The sequence below is a fragment of the Xenopus tropicalis genome, chromosome 6, assembly GCF_000004195.4.
Source record: "Xenopus tropicalis strain Nigerian chromosome 6, UCB_Xtro_10.0, whole genome shotgun sequence".
NCBI lineage: Eukaryota > Metazoa > Chordata > Amphibia > Anura > Pipidae > Xenopus > Xenopus tropicalis.
This window is the reverse complement of record NC_030682.2, coordinates 64,920,712-64,943,620: the sequence shown is the minus strand read 5'-3', so window position 1 is coordinate 64,943,620 and position 22,909 is coordinate 64,920,712. Positions and strand designations below refer to the sequence as shown.

The following is a 22,909-nucleotide window of genomic DNA, read 5'->3' as shown; positions in this document are numbered from 1 at the left end:
CAAACACGCCGGGGGAGATTGCGCACAGAAACTGAACGCCACCAAAATGCCCATTTCTTTTTCTCCTGAAAGCCTTTTATAAAACTGAATTTGCTAATTCCATACCATAACACAAAACAGTGTATTCTTATTTGCGCCAAGAACCGCTCTGAAGAAATTAAATAGGAAATTACCATAATAACAAACAGAAGGAAGTTCAGCAAACTATTTTTTAATGTTTTTTTCTCAAGTATTGAAAAACAGTACAGAATCGTTCCAGCAACCAAGTAAGTGTGTATCTCAGCAGCGGCGACTGCAGCTTGATACCCGCTTATTATCTAACTTTTGATTGGATGGGGCAGGAGGTTTCAAGATCCCTTGCGGGTAATGTCGTGTTGTAAATAGCGACAGAACTTTTCACCGTGCCGAGTGTGGACTATGGGACGAATGCAATATGGAGATATTACCTGCAGTTGCCATAGTAATGATGCTGTAGGCAACATGATCGTAGCTGTGTGATGTACGGCAGTGATCTGACTCTTTCTTTTTAAGCATGCTTTTGATTGCGAATTATAACTTGCATCGAGCAGGTTAGGTAAGAATGGTATTGTTTGAAAATGGCAGGTGCTATTGTGGAAATGGGAACTATTGGTGAGCTGATCAGTTAGATGAAGTTGTGGTTTTGGATCTTCTGGTTATGAGTTGTTATGTGTTATCTGTTTTTGTGTAGCTACACAAATTGTCTTAGATTAGTGATGTTAGATGTTAGTGATACTGCTGTTATTTTGTTTGTTTTTCTCCTGTTGGTTACTAGTGGAAATCTCACTTTTTCTGACTATTGGAGCCAGTCTACTCCTACATAAAAGCATTGCTTGGATGGATATGCACTGATATAAATAGAACATAACATACATAAAACAACACTTTCTACACTTTTACAATTATGTAGTGATTATGTGGGAAAATTGCATTAGTTCTGTTCATTATAGTTTGAAAAGCTCAAGAAAACTCACTAATTTACCACACTTATTTATCTTTTAAGCAATTTAGTGAAGTCTGAGCTCATGAGATTATTTGAGATCTGTGGTCTAATGCAATAATTAGGTGGATGTTTTGAGGCCATCAAAGTGTTCCTTAGGTAACCTGGAGACCAGGCTAGTCTGTGGGCAGCCTGGATGCTCAGAGTGAGGCAGTTAGCTTGAGAGAGAGAGAGAGAGAGCAGTGGAGACAGGTCAGATGAACACCAGCAGATACAAATAACAGGTAATAAAGTATGCATAGATACTCCTTTCACTGATATATAACACTTCAGTAACAGTTTTCAGTAACAGCTGCTTGCTCTTATGGATATATGTTATAGAAGGATGGCTTTTTATCATTTAAGCTGCTATAAAATAATGACCATCTGTGAGAGGCTACATGCAATGGAAAACTATACCAAGAAATATTGTTGTTTTTGTATTTGGAAATCTTTATTATTCAGCTGTTTGTACATCAACTAAGATCAATTGTTATAGATTTGCCTTAACCGGTTTAAAGACATAAACACAAATGTATATGCATCAAGGGTTTTGTTTGATTTTTTACTGTTTCATTCCAATTTGTCATATAAATCCACTCAAGTAATGTAAATATATATTGTCTGCAATATAATGTTTAGTACACATTCAGATACATTTTCTTTGCAATTACTAAATATTCTGATTGATTTTATTATTTATTGATTTAATTATGGAACAATATCTTGCCCTTTACTCTACATATTCTCTTTTCTGTTAGATTCTAGGTTAAAGGAACAGCTACCATTAAGCCCTAAAATCACACTGACAACAATCTTCAGAAGTAGTGAATTTTCAGCTTTTATTTCTGATAGTCTGCCAAACCCTTCCACCATTCACCAATCATCTAGGTAATCATCAAAGGCTTGTATTTGTTATAGCTGGGTGCTAACATTGTAAATAGTTTATATTTACAGCCAAATGGCCATAAGATCTAACCAATTATGTTAGGAGCCAAATAGGAAAACATTTATTCAGCCCTGTACTATAAAATAACTATTTAAATCCTTTCTACATGCAGAAATTGTTACCTTTATAACCATTTATATATCAGCATAAATGCGTTTTACCGGTATATAATGAACATTGTTTCACTTTCAGTTTTAAATAAGACCTGAAATGAAATGTTATCTACTTGTAGGGAAGTTATCAAGGTATACAACATGAAGTGTTAAATTACCTGAATAAAAGAAAGTACAAGTATGGGACCCATTATCCAGAATGCTCGGGACCTGGGGTTTTCCGGATAAAGGATCTTTCTGTAATTTGGATCTCCATACCTTAAGTCTACTAAATGATTATTTAAACATTAAATAAACTCGATAGGCTTGTTTTGCTCCCAATAAGGATTCATTTTATCTTAGTTGGAATCAAGTACAAGGTACTGTCTTATTATTACAGAGAAAAATAAAATCATTTTAAAAAATTAGAATTATTTGTTTATAATGGAGTCAATGGGGGATGGCCTTCCCCTAATTCGTAACTTTCTGGTTAACGAGTTTCCGGATAACGGGCACTTAGTGCCTTATGAGATATTGTTTATGTGTATTTTTATGATTTAAAACCATATTACTACAATATGCCAAATTTATGGTTAACTGTAACTGGTAACCTGCAGCAGAAGTCTGAGTCAGGGACATCCTCAGGGCTTGTCTGCCAGCCTGCAAATAATATAGAGGAATCTTTGGAACTGACTGCTCACAACATGAATTATAAACAATAAAAATCAATAGGCTAGCATCCATAGTGCATGTTATCATAGAAAACAAGTGTGCCAAATGTGTTGTGGAAAAAGCTAAAATGTTTATTTTGACATAATCTCTTTCTTTTTTCTCTATATTTAACAAAGGATATGCTGTAAATTTATAAGAAAATACATATGAAGAAGTAGCACTAATATATACACATTACTAAACAAGAAAGAAAAGTTTAGGACAGAAAAATATAGAGATGCACCTGTATTTGTTACAAAATATAACACAAGCAGGTCCATCAAATTATATAAAACATTGGCGGATCCTGAGGGCAGACCCAGTCTTCAGGTAAATTAAGACTGAAAGGAACCTATAATTAAATTTCAGACAGTATTATCTGTTTGAATGTGGGTGCCCTGGAATGATATTATGTTCAATGGAAAGCTTTTTTTATAGGCACACTGGAGACCACCTGAGTCTTTTATATTTGTAGCCTAATGCTGTAGGAACTAGAAGATAAAAGGGGTTGTAACAACTTTCCAATACAAACAAATTACAGATTTTTAATTATTTAAAATGTATTTGTAAATATAATTCTGACTGAAACCAGTTTCTGTCTCTTCTTTGCCATTTCTCTGCATTGTTGATTCTGGCTCTATTTACAATGCTTTGCATGTTTTGTGACTACCTGTGAAAAAGAGTCTCAGAAGTGGGCACGGTGGTCTGGCAATTGGAGTTTTGGCTGTAGATAAGCTGATTCCTGCTGCATTGTTTTAAAGTTACATGCACAAAGTAGCACAGTACAAGCAGAAGCATGTTTAATTGTAATAACATTAAGAAATTAATTTAAAGGGGAAGTAAAGCCTATTTTGTGTAAGAGAATCCCTATATAGGCTCCCATAGGTGCGATCACTGGCCAAGAGCATGTGCATTTACTAAAAGTCAGGACCAGGTCAGCTTACAGTTTGCATGTTCTTCGCTGATCACACCAGCCAAACATAGAAGGCACCAAACTTGCCGCACAGGGGAGCTGGGCAACTGGGGAGAATGTACCCCTATGTACTTAAAATATATACAGTAATTTGTTTTTATAGTCCCAGATTTTATGTTTTTTTTATGTGGTCCCATTCAAGTAAACTTCGTTTTTTCTTTCCTCGATATAATGTTTTCCTGGAAAAAGATGGTATTCTACTTTGTTTTTATGCATGATAATAAATTGGGGAAAGGTTTACAGGCAAACAGGGTATTTTGATCACTTAAGTTTATAAAGAAATAGTAAAAATGTATATATATTTTTTAAATCCACAGGTATGCCATGCATGCAAGCACGGTATAGTCCATCACCACCTGTTTCCACATTTATAACTCAGCATTACTCTCATGGCTCTGAGCTCAGTAAACAATTAATTAGTTCTTACCATTCCAAAGTGAACATGGATCTAAACTGCACAGGGATTACAGCGTCAGCTACCACATCCCTGCCAAGTTTTAGCTCTTTCATGGATGGATATTCTGGAAGTTATGAACACAAACCCTCATGTTTATATCAAATGCAAGCATCGAGTCAGAGATCCTTGATAAAGTTGGAGAGTTACCATCCAATCAACTATCAACCATCAATTTCTCAACAAGCAAATGTTATGTCTAGCCCATCTATGTATTTTAAGCAGTCTCCTCCTTCAACCCCGACAACCCCAGAATACCCAGCTCATCTGTCACCACGATGGGAACAACTTGACACATTGCCACCTTCACAGTCATGTATAAACTCTGGGCCTTTGGTTGAAACTTTACTTAAAACTGTTACACCCCAGTATCCAAATTTTCACCTAAAGTATTCTCCTTTGAATAACCCAATTTCTAACTCACGGATGTGTTATGACCTGTCTCAAAGTATATTATTATGTCCTGAAGGAGTCTCTGCCCATGGGGCAATGGATCATCTGCCATACAATCTGCCTATAACAAAGGGATCTAATTTGATCTTTTCCTCACTTGGAAGTACTCACAATGTCGCTGTGTCAGGGGATGGAAACCTTCCATCACCCCCCATCCGAAAAACCTCTGGGGAAGGAACCTGTGCAGTGTGTGGAGATAACGCTGCATGTCAGCACTATGGTGTCAGAACATGTGAGGGATGCAAGGGCTTCTTTAAGGTAGGACTGGAAAAATACATATGATATAAATAATGTTGGAGGGAGAAATTCAGTAATTGTTTTAAAATACTTTACCCCCTACTATTCATCAGTGTGTTTCAGTTGTTCTGAAATGCATACAAAGATATATCTGAATTATGCCACTATTAAATTATTGTATACAATTAAATACTGAAGTAACTTTGAAATTCATTCTTTTATTTAGTTTATATGTCTGCAAATGTAAAGACACTTTATAGGAGAACAAAACATTACAAAAGAAAATTGCTAGAAATGTTGTATTTTATATACTGAACCTGCTGTACTAGTCCAGAGGGCCAGCAGCCTAATAAAGCTAATTATCCATGCCTTCTTGTTGGGCTGCCTTTGAGTACCAGTGGCACCGAACATGCTTACTGTGCTCTGGGCTACTAAGGACAACCTGAACCCAAGAGTCACTAGAAATATGCAAAATATTAGCAATAATAAAGGTTACATCTTTTATAGTAGCTGATGCTTCAGAGGCCGGCCTGATTATTAATGTATTAATTTGCAGAACACACTGATCATATCTAATGAATACTAATCAGCCTTATATTGTGAATTTTATATTGTGTGTATAGTATATTGTGGGGGGCCCTAAATTTAGTTAATGTTAGCTCAGAGTTGTGACTCTGAAGAAGATGGGGAGCTAGTTGGCATTTTTGGAGACACAGATCTTCACTGGTAAAGGGCTGTGGTTGGCTTGGGCTGGTACAAAAGGCCAAAATATAAAAAGTAAGCCTAGTTCTATGTTAAGCTTTTGTTCTCCTCAAATATATAAAATGCATGCATTTTATAAATAAATTACCATCAACATAGGGATATTAATTAATGTATACTTTGTAGTTATTACAAAAAGGTCAGTAATAATTAAGGAAATTGTCAAGAATTAAATGTACCCCTGAAGCAATATAAAAGTAGATTTTATAATCCGTTTCCCAAACTGCATAATGCATTGACCTGCTAATTTAATTTATAAAATGTATCTCTTGAAAATTCCATCAAATTGTCCTAGATAATTTTAGTGTCGGCAGCTAACACTAATAAAATTGTATTTCCTGAAGGCTTGTCTGATAGGAAATTAATTTTATCTAATTATACAAATAGCATTTTTGCTTATACAATTGTAATTAAAACATGCTTTGCCACTTGCGCACACTTCTAATTAGGCTGTTTTTCTCATCTTTTACAGAGAACTGTGCAGAAAAAAGCTAAATATGTTTGTTTGGCAAATAAAAATTGTCCAGTGGACAAAAGACGGAGAAATCGTTGTCAGTACTGCAGATTCCAAAAATGTCTTAATGTTGGAATGGTTAAAGAAGGTAGGGAATTCTGGTTTTCTGGGTTGATTTGTTTTTAAAATTAATTTGCTAATCATAAGATGCAATAGTCCATCTTATAAAATAGCAAACATGTATACATAGTTATGACAGCCTTTAGTTATATGTTGTGTAGTAATTACTAATTCTAATTACTTTTCAGTAATTAGAAGCAAATTGCAGATGTATTTTATGTACCTTAAATGTGATGAACATATAGAGGTGAACAAATCTATATAGGAGTCACAAAAAATATCTCCTAGTGCTAAAATATTGAATAGATGTACCATATACTTTTAGAGGTATCCAGATGATAAGTACCATACCATACTTATCATTTTCCCACAGAGTAGATGATAAGAATAGAAAACACATGACAACCCACATATGAGTGACCTAAATTAAATATTTCCTATAGATTAGCACTCACGAGCTCTCCTCTTTGGATACATCATTAATACAAGCAATGCACCAATGACAAAGCAGGACTGATTTCATAAAACGAGTTTTGGCTTAACAAGGTACTCACATAGTGAATGCATTATGGAAGAAGAGCAGTGGTTATAATAAACTTTTGAGGTCCACAAATGCTTATACCTATGTTTTTACTTGTGAGTACCTAACAAACCTTTTTTATGCAATTAATAATAATAATAATAATAATAATAATAATAAAATAAGGGTTCTATGATATTGCTATTTTATTTCTTGCTGTGGTCAGAGCATTGCATTTAGTGTTTGGAGGCAATATATGTAAAAAGAAATTACTCAAGTCACTCATGAGTCATGAGAATTAAAACTTGCTTACTGTTCAAGCCATGTTTTGTAAATGTAAATGATGGTGCATGTTAGGGCATTTTCCTTCTTATGGACGTCTTCTAAATCTTCATTAGTATTGGTTTAAAGCAGTGCTGTCCAACTTCTGTTGTACCGAGGGCCGGAATTTTTCCGATGTACGTGGTGGAGGGCCGATAATGGAAGCCAGTTTTGACCACTCCCCTTTTTGAAACCGCACCCACTTGAAACCACACCCATGTTATCACATGACCATACCCATATTAATGGTTGTAGTACAGCAAAAACTTGCCATACTCTGCCTGCCCTACCCTGCCTGTGTGTGCCATACTCTGCCTTCACTACCCTGCCTGTGTGTGCCATACTCTGCCTGCCCTACCCTGTCTGTGTGTGCCATACTCTGCCTTCCCTACCCTGCCTGTGTGTGCCATACTCTGCCTTCCCTACCCTGCCTGTGTGCCATACTTTCACTGTCTGTGCCATTCTTGGCTGGTTTGTGCCATACTTGGCCTGTGTGTGCCATACTCTGCCTGCCCTACCCTGCCTGTGTGTGCCATACTCTGCCTTCCCTACCCTGCCTGCGTGTGCCATACTTTCACTGTGTTTGCCATTTTTGGCTGGTTTGTGCCATACTTGGCCTGTGTGTGCCATACTCTGCTTGCCCTATGATGCCTGTGCGTATGGCACACACGGGCAGCCTACAGTGACACAATGCTGGCACTGCTCCTACAGTCTGCACAATAACTATATATTAAAAAACTTTTTAATTGAAGTACCACCTCAGTATATGTTCTTTTTTGTAGTGTGCAGGGATTATTTGTGGGTTTCTACTGCTCCTGAGGTGTGAACAGGGGAACAATGGGGGTGATTACAGCCTGAGCCTGAGGTGTGAACGCTGCAGGGGGTGAACAATGCAGGGGGTGAACAATGCAGAGATTAAAAGGTGTGAACAACACAGGGAATTACATATTTAAACAATACAGCCTGATTACAGCCTGAATCTGAGGTGAGAACCATGCAGGGGGGGCAGTTAATCACAGTACTGATACCACTTAGAGCTTACACAAGAGTAAGCCATCAAAGCAGCCAGACAGGTGGGGGGCCACACAGAGGGGGGTCGCGGGTCGCATGCGGCCCGCGGGCCGCCAGTTGGACAGCACTGGTTTAAAGAAAGTAGACTCAACTGAGGACAATGCATGAAGCCTGCACACTGGTCCTCCAACGCATATTTAATTAAATAAATTGAAGCATAGCACTTCCTTCCTTCCCTCTGGCCTTAGTTATCAATTTTCGAGTTTAATAAATTTGAATTAAAAAAAAAACAAAACTCAAATGCTTGCTTATTTATTAATATTGAAACCTCGTTTGAATAAATAAATTTGAATAACTCGAATAATCTCAAACTAAAAATATGGAAGGGGAAGCAAAGTCGCCTTGGGCAGCTCCCATTGACTTCTACATAAACTCTCAAGCTTTAAGATTTTACATTTGAGTTTTTTGCACTTAATCAATATCAGGCATTAGAGTTTTTGAGCCATAATTCCAAAAAATTCCAAATCGAACGTTGATAAATCACCCACTTTGAACTGTTTTTTATATTAATATTATATTTACATTTCAAGGAAGATATATGCAAAGTTTATGGTTTAGAAGAATTCAGTATTCAGACCCACCCTTTCCAGGAAAAATAATTTTTTATTACTTGGCTACACTTTATGCCACGAAAATACTACTTCAGATAACTGACTAGAACTGTAGGACATATGCAACCCTAAATCACATCAATAGCACAGATTTATACATTTACCAGAAGACATTCAGGTAGTAATACCCAATAGTCCATTAGGAAAATGGACAACCAAACATTTTTCTAACACATCTGATATACTTACTCCATTTCCATATAATGAACCATCTAATCCAGTGCTGTCCAACTTCTGTGGTACCGAGGGCCGGAATTTTTACGACCTACGTGGTGGAGGGCCGATAATGGAAGCCAGTTTTGACCACTCCCCTTTTTGAAACCGCTCCCACTTGAAACTACATTACCATACCAATATTAATGGTTGTAGTACAGTAAAAACCTGCCATACTCTGCCTGCCCTACCCTGCCTGTGTGTGCCATACTCTGCCTTCCCTACCCTGCCTGTGTGTGCCATACTCTGCCTTCCCTACCCTGCCTGTGTGTGCCACACTCTGCCTTCCCTTCCCTGCCTGTGTGTGCCATACTCTGCCTTCCCTACCCTGCCTGTGTGTGCCATACTCTGCCTTCCCTACCCTGCCTGTGTGTGCCATACCCTGCCTGCCCTACCCTGCCTGTGTGTGCCATACTCTGCCTTCCCTACCCTGCCTGCGTGTGCCATACTTTGACTGTGTGTGCCATTCTTGGCTGGTTTGTGTCATACTTGGCCTGTGTGTGCCATACTCTGCCTGCCCTACCCTGCCTGTGCGTACCATTCTCTGCCTGCCCTACCCTGCCTGTGTGTGCCATACTCTGCCTGCCATACCCTGCCTGTGTGTGCCATACTCTGCCTGCCATACCCTGCCTGTGTGTGCCATACTCTGCTTGCCCTATGCTGCCTGTGTGTATGGCACACACAGGCAGCATACAGTGACACATGCTGGCACTGCTCCTACAGTCTGCACAATAACTAAATATTAAAAAACTTTTTAATTGCAGTACCACCTCAGTATATGTTCTTTTTGTAGTGTGCAGGGATTATTTGTGGGTCTGAGGTGTGAACAGGGGAACAATGTGGGTGATTAGAGCCTGAGCCTGATGTGTGAACACTGCAGGGGGTGAACAATACAGAGATTAAAAGGTGTGAACAGCACAGGGGATTACATTTTTAAACAATACAGAGGGTTTACAGCCTAAATCTGAGGTGAGAACAATGCAGGGGGCCAGGTAATCACAGTACTGATACCATTTAAAGCTTACACAAGAGTAAGCTATCAAAGCAGCCAGACAGGTGGGGGGGCCACACAGAGGGGGGTCGCGGGCCGCCAGTTGGACAGCACTGATCTAATCAATACCATATCATGGTCCTGCAAATTTTACACCAGTTCTGTTTAACACCACTGCATCGTTTTAAAGGAAAACTATATCCCCAAAGCTACTTTGTTCAAGGGTATAGTTTTCCTTAAAATAGGCCAGCTAGAAACATCCCATTGTCTTAGATTCCAAGACACAAAAGCCACCCTAACTCACCACCTATGGTTCTGTCCAATTACCAATTGGTTTTGGCTCAATATTTACATATATTGGGAAAAACTGATTAAACAACCTTTTCAGTCAAACATAGAATGGGCATATGGGTACTCTTTAGTAAAATTAAAGTAAAGCAGCATTTAACCAGATCAAATAAAACCCTGGTAGAAAAATTAGTAGTGTCACCAAAAAAGTGATACTACAATATTGGTTATCATTCATGACATGGACAGATAAGGACACTGGGACTGATTAATTCTCTAACACAAAGGGGCTGATTCATTAAAACACGAGTTCGGATTGGATACGAAGATCGCAAATATCATGAAAATGCTTATGAAAAAATCGAATAGGTCACAATAATATCGTATTGGCAATCCGAAAGTCACGAAATTTTCGTACCGAACAATTGTAAACAACGGCAGAACCTTTCCGAATTTTTTGCGCAAGCATACAAAAAAGTTGCGGTGGCATGCAAAAAAGTTGCGCAAGCACAAAAAAAGTGGCGGAAATACGCTCAGAGCGTTCAAGTGTCTTAATAAATCTCCCCCATAGACTGCTTTTATTTTAAGCCTCCATCCAGATATTTACAATTAATTCTTTCTGACATATGCATGATCTAGAAAATCTATGAGGCAACAAACCTTTGTTCCTTGCCCTGACATACCTGCAAGGGCCAACAAGATTTTGAGCTGTATTAAAAGGGGTATAGATTTTTGAGTGGTGAGGGTCATTCTTCTCCTTTACAAAGCACTGGTAAGGCCCCTTTTAAAATATGCCATGCAGTTTTGGTCTTCAGTGCTCAAATGGGATAATATTGAATTAGAGTGAGTACAAAGAAGGACAACTAAGCTGGTAAAAGGTATGCAAAGCCACAGTTATGAATAAGAAGTACTGGCTAAGCTGGGCTTGTTTATGCTGAAAAAGAGGTGCATAAGGGGAGATATGATAACTATTTATATATATATATAAAGGGGGACTTTATAATAAACTCCATTATATACCAGTAGGTCCTTCCAACAGACAAAGGGAGTTTTGATATTCTCTCCCAGAGGTGTTTGTACTGGCAGATACATTAGCTAGCTTCAAGAATCCATAGGATAGCCTTTTGTTAAGTAAGAAAATACAGGGCTATTTAAAATAGCTATTTCAAATAGTTATTTAAAAGTTGATATAGGGCCTGGCCAGATTGCCTTTCCCCCCAAATTAAAGAGGCGTCAGTTGGGGTTTTTTTTGCCTTCCTCTGACTTAAGTAGCACTTAGACAGGTTTTATGTAGACATAGACGATTGAACTGGATGGACTGGTGCCTTTTTTCAACCTAAGTTACTATGGTACAATGTAGTGCACCAAAATAAAGAAAATAAAAAGCCAGGACAAAAACAGAGCAGGAGCAGTAGCTGGAACTTCCCATTCTTAGTCAACTTTAGAGGGGAGAAGTTCCCGCAAGCTGAACATTCACAGACATTGCCTAAACCAGGGGTGGGCAAACTACGGCCCACGGGCCACATCCGGCCCCTTGGCCTTTTTAATCCGGCCCGACGACGCCAAGTCTCATCACACGAGACTTGGGGGGAGATTTATTAAGACCCGAACGGGTCCGAACGCGCCGAGCGGATTCGCGCACGAAAAAGTTGTGCGCCCGCGCGAAAAATTCGGAAAGACTGCCGCTGTTTGCAATGGTTTGGTACGAAAATTACGTGACTTTCGGATCGCCAATACGATTTTTTCATGACTAATACGATTTTTTCGTAAGCATTTTCGGGATATTTGCGATCTTCAGAAATTTTCGTTTCCAATCCAAATTTTTCCCATTCGGGATTCGAACTCGGGTTTTGATAAATCTGCCCCTTGGTGTCATTGGCGGGCCGGAATTAAAGAGACAAAGGGGGCGTAACGCTGGCCTGGCCCTGCCCCGGTCCGGCCCGGGGGTAAGTAAATGTGGCCCGTGAGCCAAAAAGTTTGCCCACCCCTGGCCTAAACTGTTTAAAAACAAAAGGTTTGTATGCCTTTGTGTTTGAGATTTATGAATTACAGACATAAATCTAAAAAACAGCACTTATCTAAACATTTCAAAATGTGAATGATTAGATTAATGCTAAGTCCTAGAACCCCCCCCCCCCAGTACGACTTACATTAGAACTAGAGGTGCTGAAAATGTAAAGATTCAGTAAAAATGCCAGTGACTTCCCAAACATTAGCAGCAAGTAGTATAACATTCCAATTGATGCACAGAACAATTTGAGTCTTTTACTACCCTCACACTGCATTTCATGAACTTTCTACAAGCTTCTTCAAGGGGCTGATTTACTAACCCACGAATCCGACCCGAATTGGAAAAGTTCCGACTTGAAAACGAACATTTTGCGACTTTTTCGTATGTTTTGCGATTTTTTCGGATTCTTTACGAATTTTTCGTTACCAAAACTTAACGCTACGAAAAATGCGCAACTTTTCGCGTAAGTTTTAACGCTACGAAAAATGCGCAACTTTTTACGCAACTTTCGTAATGGATATGAAAACTCGCGTTTTTACGCAAAAATCGTATTGGTAACGAAAAATTCTTAAAGAATCCGAAAAAATCGCAAAACATACGAAAAAATCGCAAAATACCGATCATTACGAAAAAAACGCAATCGGACTCCATTCGACCCGTTCGTGGGTAAGTAAATCAGCCCCCAAGTGTTAAAGGGGTCAGTGATCCTCTACCAAACCAGCATATATTTAAACCTGGGAATAAACAAATCAATAACTTTACAGGTAATTATCTTACAAATGATAGAATTTTCAATACATATACATTGGAAATATTATTAAAATACATTATTTAGTACATAAGCTGTTATTTTATTAAATATTTAAATGTAATATATTAATTTATTTAAATTTTCATTTCATTTCAGGTGTCATGGTCACTTTCAAGTGAGATTCTTTTTTCTAATCTTAAACAATGCCAAATGCAAAAAGGCAATTTTGCTCCGCTGTGAAATAGGAAAGTTAATCATAGGATGTGTTATCCAGTAAAATGAGTGAATTGACCAAGAGTCTGTTTACTTTTACAAGTTTCTGTATATGAACATACATTTAACGTATAAGTAAATTGCCACTTTTTCACCTCACTTTTTAAATATTTGTTTAGTTGTACGCACAGATAACCTTAAAGGCAGAAGAGGCCGATTACCTTCAAAACCAAAGAGTCCTAATCTTCATGAAACATCTCTACAAGTTCCATCCACGACTCCAGCTGGTATACTAAATGCATTGGTACATGCACTGGCAGATTCTACATCCACGGATCTTGATTACTCTACAGTAAGATATGCTAAATAGTATTAAAAAAATTGATTTGAGATTAAGCAGTATTTTTCTTCCTCACTGGTTTTCTTAATAAGCGCCCTCATAAATGACTAGGCATGTCATTAGTGAACAGTGCTGGTTCACTGTGTAGCTATAGAAGTAGAGAGGAGTACTCCATAAGCAGATTAAACTACTAAATTATCTTTCTTTGTAACACAGCATGTTTTGGCCCCAAAGTGCACTTTTTCAATTGTTCAACAGGTGCAACTTGATCAACTTGATTTATGAGTGCTGGTTCACTTGTTAGGTATAGATTAAGAGAAACTGTTCTACTTTTCACTGACTTTGTTGAAGGATCCAACTCTGCATTTAATTGCGGATATTTTTTATTACCACTAAGCAGGATATATTAAAGGGTCGCAAAGTTGATCTGGGTTCCTTAGAAAAAGATTCCAAGTTTTCCAGTAGGGGCTCAAATTGTTGTGTTTCAGCTTTAGTTTTAGTCCTCAAGGTTAGCTGTCTCAGGAGAAGGTTGATGAAATGTTGGTCTTGGTCTTCCTGCTCAAAATAGCCAGCCTTTGTCTCTAACCAACCAGATTTGAGCATTCTATAGATTATGAATTGCAAAAATATATCTGCAGAGGACTTTTAAAGTTGATGAGTTTCATATACATGTGATTTCACTTTTACAAATTCACTGGTGAGCACTTTCTAGATACTGTAGGTGCAATTTTATTGGGCAGGCATGTTATTTTTTAATAAGCAGATGGCAGGTTGAAGGTCAGCACCTTTGAACACCTCCTAAGTACATGTTTTATTCTTTGCCTCAATGCCCTGCTGAGTAGTTACTACAATACAAAACAATACTATTAAAATATTTAATCACATTGGTCAGATAAGCAGGCGTATGATTTTGTGGTTACTGGAAGATAGAATAAAGCCAGCAAACTTGGAGATTTTTTCGACATTATGAAATGGCAAAATTGTATTGGTCAGATGGGCAGGTTTGTGGTAGTCTGAAATTAGTTCATTGCTTACAAATCCATACAGAAATGTTTAGTTGCATTGGGTTATTCTCTACTGAATGATGAAATTTGTTTTGTTTCATTCACTCAAAACTAGTGCATATTCTAGATGAGGCCTTAGATTTTGCAACACTACATTTAATAAAGCTGATACTAAACAGGAAAATAGTTATGGAGAAAATACCATATGTGGGATATTAGCATGGATGATATGGCGTAGATATGAAATGCTAAAATTGCTAATATATATTTATAATGGTAGTTCGCCTTGACCTAGAAAAAAATGAAGGCAAGAAAAAGTACTTGATGAATTGTCATATTTACAAAGTTTCACATTGCTATGGCTAAATACAAAGTTAATACACCAAACCTTTTATACTCATGCCTTAGTAAATTGTTTCACTGTTTGAAAGAACTGAAAACAGTTCAAATTGTTTTCATCTGTTAAAGGCAAGGTGGGCATGTGATGACTGTCAGTCTGTCAAACCTTTAGTTAAATAAATAAAAACAACAAAACACAACAAACTTAGATATAAATCAAAATCATCAGTAATAAGGTCAATTTGTAGAAAAATTATGATTTGGCATCTTAAATGGATATGGTAAATTCATGAGGTTCATAACTCTTAACGCCATGTATCCAATGGTACAAGAAATAAGCCAAAAAAATTATGCTTTGGCATCTTAAAATGATATGGTAAATTCATGTGGTTCATAACTCCTAACTCTGTGTATCCAATGGTATAAGCAAAAAGGAAAAAAATATATATGTATATATTTAATTTAGCCTATACTTTCACTTGTATTTGCTATACTTAAAGATCCATTTTGTCTCCAGTTCTGTCAATATGTGACATTACTTCCCCTCACCATGGTCATGGGTTAACGTGCACATTGCATATAATTTGTTTTACTTGAAAACAAATTACAATTCTATGCACTCCCACAATGACAAGTAAACATGTATACCATATCTGTGGTTTTGCAATTTTTGAAGTTCTATTTTTTAACACTAAACACTGAGCACAACTGTCACACTATGGCACTTAAAGGAGAATGCAAGTCAAAATTTAAAAAGCATACTGCCCAATAGTCCTACTATGGTTTAGTAAAAATGCCACACTTTTGGCTCACCTAATCAAATATTTACTCAGTCAGACTTACTTCACATTTTCTAGAACAGGCAGCCATCTCTAAAAAGGTATTCTCCCTTCCTTTCCCTCCTTGCTTCATACTGCACATGTGTTTCATTCCCCCCCCCCCTCTGCCAGATCCGCTTCTGATTGGCTGGTGGGCATGTGTAGCTCAGAACAGGAGGATCAAGTTACACACATGCTCAGAGAATAGGAAGGCTGCCGCTGGCAGCCTACAGGAAGGACAGGGCAATTTCAGTGATGTCACTGTAGTCTTCACACTGCTATAGGCTGCCAGCACCATATCTCAGAGAAGCAAGCAGGGATCTGTGAATTTAGATATGCAGTAAGTACTTTAAAAGAATGGCTTTAGACTTACTTTTAATTTATATTAACTTTTCATTGTCCTTTAAAGATACTTGTGACTCTTATTTTTCCAGTATGATATTCTAGAGAATTGATCAACATTCTCAGATCTACGATATATATTAAATGTATGTAACTCTAATATGTGATTCTTGTGATTGTTTCTATATCATTTGGGCCTTTGGCCATACAGTAATGCTTCCCTTGTTTGAGCTAGGGCATATTGATAAACCTGATATAACACCCTTGATTTATAATTAGTGATGAGCATAATTTTTCGCCAGGCATGGATTCACTGGGAATTGCTGCTTTCTGCAAGGCAAGGTATTGGAGTGGCCATATCAACTCAGAAAAAGGAATGTACCACCAGCCTAGAGCCTTTTTACAGGCTTTTCGAAAAGTCTTTGATGCACCTTTTTGATTGCCGGCAGCCTATTCATGACTGATGCAGACCAGCCAAGAATGTCACAATGCCAGATAATATATGATTGAATTGTATTTCATTCTCTTAAACAGTTTGCCTAGTGGCAGGGTCTATCACATAAGTTAAAAGATGACCTAGTGTCAAGAGGCTTGAGAATTGGAGTAATCCTTAGTATAAAGTTGACACAGCCCCTGAATATCAAACTGAGATGGAATGCAGTGGGTGTTTACAAACAGTATTAGGCCACACAATTACAAACATCCTTTTCTGAAAGTTTGGTGTCCTGTCACAAGAGCCTGACGCCAGCATGATGACCCACCAGCACATGACATCATTGCAATGTGTTGGGGCCAAATTCAAAATAAAAAGAAATCAAAGACCCCAGTTCAGTGCCCAGTTGTACGTCTCCTAGGTGTTCTCTAAATGAATAGTATTTCTGATTTCACTGGTTTTTCCCATCTGTACTAATTGCTGCCTGCCTCATGCTATCATATTATTAAATTTTAGCCTGTTTTCCAGTGTCAAGCTTCCTAAGGCTTTACTACTGTTTAAAAGGCCATGTAGCCCTAACAGAAAACAATAGCTCTATCTACCATATATTAGTCTTAAAGAAAGGGTAGATTGTGTACCATCCACATCTATCAAGTATTTTGAAACTCTTATAGATATATACTGTACGTTTGTCTGTAAGTCGCTGCTGCAGCTACACCAACAGCCACAAGATTGTCAATAACATACTTTGTGTATTGGGTAAAAAAGGTTAATTAATTGGTAGGGGAAAATCAGTCACATATCACAATATTTCAATATAGAGATGTCACTTTAAACTAGTTACAGTTGGCTACAGGCTAGTTCCTTACACCCTTGAAAAAAAGTGTATACCTCATGGACAGTACTTACAGTTGAGAAGAATATGTTGTTCTCATTTCAAATTTGATTTGTAAGGTTATGACCTACATTGTAGGTTTAAAGCAAGAGGTTATAATTCAAGGGTGTTACATACTCATAAGCTTATCAATATGCCATTGTTCAAAAACGAAATCGCCTGTGCAGCGTGTGCCATCCCACCGGCGACTTACATTTTCGCCGGTGGGATGGTAGTTCGGGGAGATTAGTCACCCGTGACAAGGGAGATTTGTCACGGGCGACTAATCTCCCCGTGTGCCAGAGCCCTTACAGTATGGCCAAAAGCCTAAATCAGATAAACAAACTAGGTCACATAATAAGTTGTTTTGATATGCACACAATTGATCTATTTCATCAAAACAATTAATTATATTGTTATACAGGTATGGGATCCCTTATCCAGAAACCCGTTATCCAGAAAGCTCTGAATTACGGAAAGCCTGTCTCCCATAGACTCCATTAATCAAATAATTCAGAATTTTAAAACTAATTTCCTTTTTATCTGTAGAAATAAAACAGTACCTTGTAATTGATCCCAACTAAGATATAAATTTTTATTTCTTATTGGATGCAAAACAATCCTATTGGGTTTAATTAATTTTTTTTTTATTTTTTAGTAGACTTAAGGTATGGAGATCCAAATTAAGGAAAGACCCCTTATCCGGAATACCCTTGGTCCCGAGCATTCTGGATAATGGGTCTTATACCTGTATATACTGTATATATATATATATATATATATATACACACACAGTATTAGCTGACTCATGGATCAAGGAATGTATTGGTCAATACCTTAGAACAGGGCTGTTCAACTGTCGGCCCACGACCCCCCCCTCTGTGTGGCCCCCCCACCTGTCTGCCTGTTTTGATATCCTGTACTGTTCACATCTTTTAATCTCTGCATTGTTCACCCACTGCATTTTTCACACCTCAGGCTCAGGCTGTAATCACCCACATTGTTCACCTGTTCACACCTCAGACTGTAGGAGCAGTGCCAGCATTGTGTCACTGTATGCACTGCCTGTTCTATGCTGCCTGAGTGTATGGCACACACAGGCAGCATAGGGCAGACGGAACATGGCACACACAGGCAGCAGAGGGCAGGCAGAGCATAGCACACACAGGCAGCAGAGGGCAGGCAGAGTATGGCACACACAGGCAGCATAGGGCAGACAGAGCAACACACAGGCAGCAGAGGGCAGGAAGAGTATGGCACACACAGGCAGCATAGGGCAGACAGAACATGGCACACACAGGCAGCAGAGGGCAGGCAGAGCATAGCACACACAGGCAGCAGAGGGCAGGCAGAGTATGGCACACACAGGCAGCATAGGTCAGACAGAGCAACACACAGGCAGCAGAGGGCAGGCAGAGTATGGCACACACAGGCAGAAGAGGTCAGACAGAGTATGGCACACACAGGCAGCTAAGGGCAGGCAGAGTATGGCACATAGGCAGCATAGGGCAGGGAGAGTATGGCACACACAGGCAGCATAGGACAGGCAGATCATAGCACACACAGGCATCAGAGGGCAGGCAGATCCTGGCACACACAGGCAGCATTGGGCAGACAGAGTATGGCACACACAGGCAGCTAAGGGCAAGCAATGTAGGGCACAAAGGCAGCATAGGGCAGGGAGAGTATCGCATACACAGGCAGCATAGGGCAGGCAGAGTACTGCTTGTGTGTGCCATACTCTGCCTACCCTGATGCTGCCTGTGGGAGGTGAACCTGGCAGGGGTTTGTTCTTGGAGTTTGTTAGAATTTGGAAATAGCCATTAAATAGTCCCTAAGGTGTGTACTTATGTGTTGGGGGTTGCTTAGCTATCCACAGGGGTGGAGGAGGCGTGTGTCTTAAGATATGACATAATATAATTCTTTCACATATGAATGATGGTTGATATCCCCACAGTGAGCACCAGGCAATTGGGTTTTTGCTGCGCTGCCTTTATTAATGTGAGCATGGTCTTGTGATAACATGGGTGTGGTTTGAAGTGGGTGCGGTTTAAAAAGGGGAGTGGTCAAAACTGGCTTCCATTAGCAGCCCTCCACTATGTATGCTAGCACTGCCTTAGAATATCATGTTGGAGAAATAGAATCTAAAGGATGTGTGTAATCGTGTTGATGGAAGCGCATGGAATTAGAGAAAAACAAAAGCAAAACTAGTGCAATACGTACAAAACTTTCTTTGTGACTAAAATGCTAAAAGATTTTTAGCGTTCTAATTTGGTGCAAAATGTGCAAATATATTAAGTGAATCGAACAATCAAAAATGCTTATATATCAGCCCAATGCAGTGTATCACACCCACACGATGTGTCCAAAGTAAATGCTCACCAGATTTAATTAAAATAAGAGCATGTAGAGAAGTCAATTCGGCTATTGATTGCAGTGCATCCTTAGTCCTCAGAGTATATGGAATGAAGAGGAATCGAAAATAGTATAAAATCGTTTAATATGTAAAATAAAGCCCCTGCACAATGCAGGCTACTTACAGTGTGAAGCAGTATATCAGACACAGCAAAAAGCCCAACGCGTTTCGCGTGCTCACGGCACGCTTCCTCAGGAGCAAATGACACAAAGAAAGTTTTGTACGTATTGCACTAGTTTTGCTTTTGTTTTTCTCTAATTCCATGCGCTTCCATCAACACGATTACACACATCTGAGACCCATCTAAAAAGGGAGGGTTGTTCTTATGAGGAGGCAGCACATGATCACACAGTTTCTACTATACTGAAGATTTGGTTTCAAAGAACTCCACCAAGAAGCGCTGAGTATTTGGGGGACCACCCTATTAACTGTTACACAGAATGTAAAGGATATTTGACTACATTGTCACTTTAGTGCAACTAAGGCCAGCAGTTAAAAATACAGTGGTTGTTCATCATTTACATCAGTCTGTGCCCCAGTACAGTTTACAATCTAAGGTAGGATTCAGTACTATGTATAGACAATCACACAGTCTGAAGTTGCTGCAATAAGAAACTTTCTATTATGAGCTGGTGTAGGGCAAGGTTGGCTGATTTAGCATCACAGCATCGCTCTCTGCTACAAAAACACTATAATGAATTATCTGATCCACCCGCCCAGCTTGCCTCAAATCAACATGTAGAGTAGTAGAAATCTGCTATGTTGGTTTATGCACTTGTCTGTCTATAACACTGAGGCCTGAGTCTATTATTGAAGACTCTGCACTGTGGGAGAACAGCATGGGTCTTGCCATCAAATGGAAAAGGCGAGGGGAGCATTCAGGAGAGAAGAGAATAGAAGAATGGGGGAAAATACATGTTTTTAAAAATAAGTGAAAAAGGGAAGCAGAAGGGAAATTCTAAAAGAAGAAATGAAAAGCAGAATGAAGGAGGGGGTTAAGGAAAAAAATTAAAAACATTATAAAATGAGGCAAAGAAAGAGTGAGAGTAGCAAAGCACACAGGGGAGGGACAAAAAATAAGAGTACAGATCATTTAAATGCTTAAAGAAAGATAAATGCAAAGGGAGAGTGGGGGAAAGAAAAAAATACAAGGGACAAACATAAGCTGAGTAAAGAGGGTGTTAAGATTTTCATATATTTGAAATATAGAGGATATAGTTCTCATGGACCTGTGTTGTTTTGTAGCTGCAGTTATGCTGCCTTTTCCATTATGTTATTATATATGGAATCAGCTCCTTTTCATACCAGATGTTTTGGCTTATTTATGACCACAACTGCAAAAACTGTATGCAAATTGACACCATTCATTAAAGGAGAAGGAAAAGTAAAAACTAAGTAAGCTTTAACAGAAATGTCTATATAAATACAGCCATAAGCACTCACAGAAAAGCTGCACTGAGTCTTCTATCAAAAGAAACACAGGATTTCTTGCCTCCTTTTTTGTAAACATGTTCTTCGATATCAGACTTCCTCTCTCATTCCCAGAGCCAGAGTCTGCACAGCTATCTCCTTTATTTCTTATCCTGCTCCCCCCTCACATAAGAATTCACTACCCCCTCCCATAAGAATGTGTGATCTGAGCTACCAATAGCTGCAGCAGGAAGAACAGAAACCAAGCTAAAATGGCAGCTGCTATCTTAAACAATCACAGGGAGTTTCTGTGGCTCTTTACTCAGGTATGATAAAACTTAATGTGGCTAATGTATTGGCAGTAAAATGCCAAAATTACCTTCTTCTTTAAGTAAATAATAGTACAATATATATAATAATTATAAGTACAATAGTAAATTTTTTAGGTTGTCAAAGGTATTAGTCGGTGTCATACCTTTGAAAGAAATATGACTTCATAGGAGCATGGCTATGCATTGTCCTTCACATGCAGACTCAAAATGTGATGTGTTGCTTTTCAATAGTGCTGGCGCATTATATGAAGTGTATATAGTTACACTAGGGAAAGTAAAATGAACATACAATTTCTCTATGGCACAGGTACATATGTTGCAGAGTGAAAGTTTGCTCAAGGAGTGAAAAAGTACAAGAGAAATATGCCACTCCACCCCATTGTTGTTGGGTTGCAGTCTAGCATAATTGATTGGAAATGATATTATAATAATATTCAATAGGTTCACAATTGTTATGGGGATGAAGATGTGGAGCATGCAAGATGTCAGACAGAAGGGAGTTTTTAAAACTTCAGTGTCAGAGGCAAAAAGAATACTGTGTGTTTTAAGATCTTTACCTTTACAATTTTTTAAAATTTTTTCTAAAAGTCTGCCAAGGTCTCTAGAGTCTATGCTACCATTTTCTGACCAGGAAAGGGGGCATTTTTCTCTACACCATTTGACCAATTTCTTATGATATTTAATGAGACCATTTTCTTTTAGAGGGGATTTGATGGCATATTTCTTCCAACAAAACTGAAAAAGGTTCGTGTCTAAACCGATGAAACATGTTATCTACGTAAACAATAGGAAAAAGAGAATTAGTCCTGTTAGATATATGCCAAAAGAGTATGTTTGGATACGAGAGAAATAGAGAGACTGAATATCCTTTTCATGTATGAAAGGCACAGTTATTTATTTCACAGTTATTTAACATCTGTGAGTTTATGCAGACTCGTGGATAGGAAAGGCAGTCATACACCACGCTCTAAAGAGAATCTTTTCAGAATATCTGGTCCTCTGAACTCTGGCCTGTTCGGTTACTTAATAAACAGAAACCACAGAGTAAACTAAACACACATAAACAATATGAAGAAGTTACAAGTCACTTATAGACGGTTCATATAGCGTTTTTTTCTTTTATTGGGATTTCATTCACAGTACTTGAGCTCAAGGTTCCACCAGGTTATGGCTCCTGGCTTACGTCCCAGCTCTGGACAGCACCAGTCACACAATGCACAACAGTTGAGGACTCTTTTGAACATACACACATTGGGGCCCATTCATGAAACCACAAATTTTGTGTGGTTAAAAGCATGAATGAAAAAAAATTCGGAGTATCCACGATAATTTCTGATGTGTGAAAATGTCACAAAAATTATTTTCTTGGTCGTACGAAAATATTGTGGTTGTGATCCAAAAGTCACAAA

At 38.4% G+C, this 22,909-nt stretch overlaps 1 protein-coding gene across 1 annotated transcript in view; it reads left to right on the top strand.

Moving 5' to 3' along the window:
• The first annotated feature begins 1,764 nt into the window (after positions 1-1,764).
• nr4a3 (nuclear receptor subfamily 4 group A member 3) overlaps positions 1,765-22,909 on the top strand; it is a 48,069-nt gene continuing 26,924 nt past the window's right edge. The window contains exons 1-4 of the mRNA XM_031904645.1: positions 1,765-1,888; positions 4,040-4,887; positions 6,101-6,230; positions 13,372-13,544. Coding sequence (XP_031760505.1) covers positions 4,042-4,887; positions 6,101-6,230; positions 13,372-13,544 — 1,149 coding nt within the window. The 5' untranslated portion in view covers positions 1,765-1,888; positions 4,040-4,041. The remainder of the gene's footprint in view (positions 1,889-4,039; positions 4,888-6,100; positions 6,231-13,371; positions 13,545-22,909) is intronic.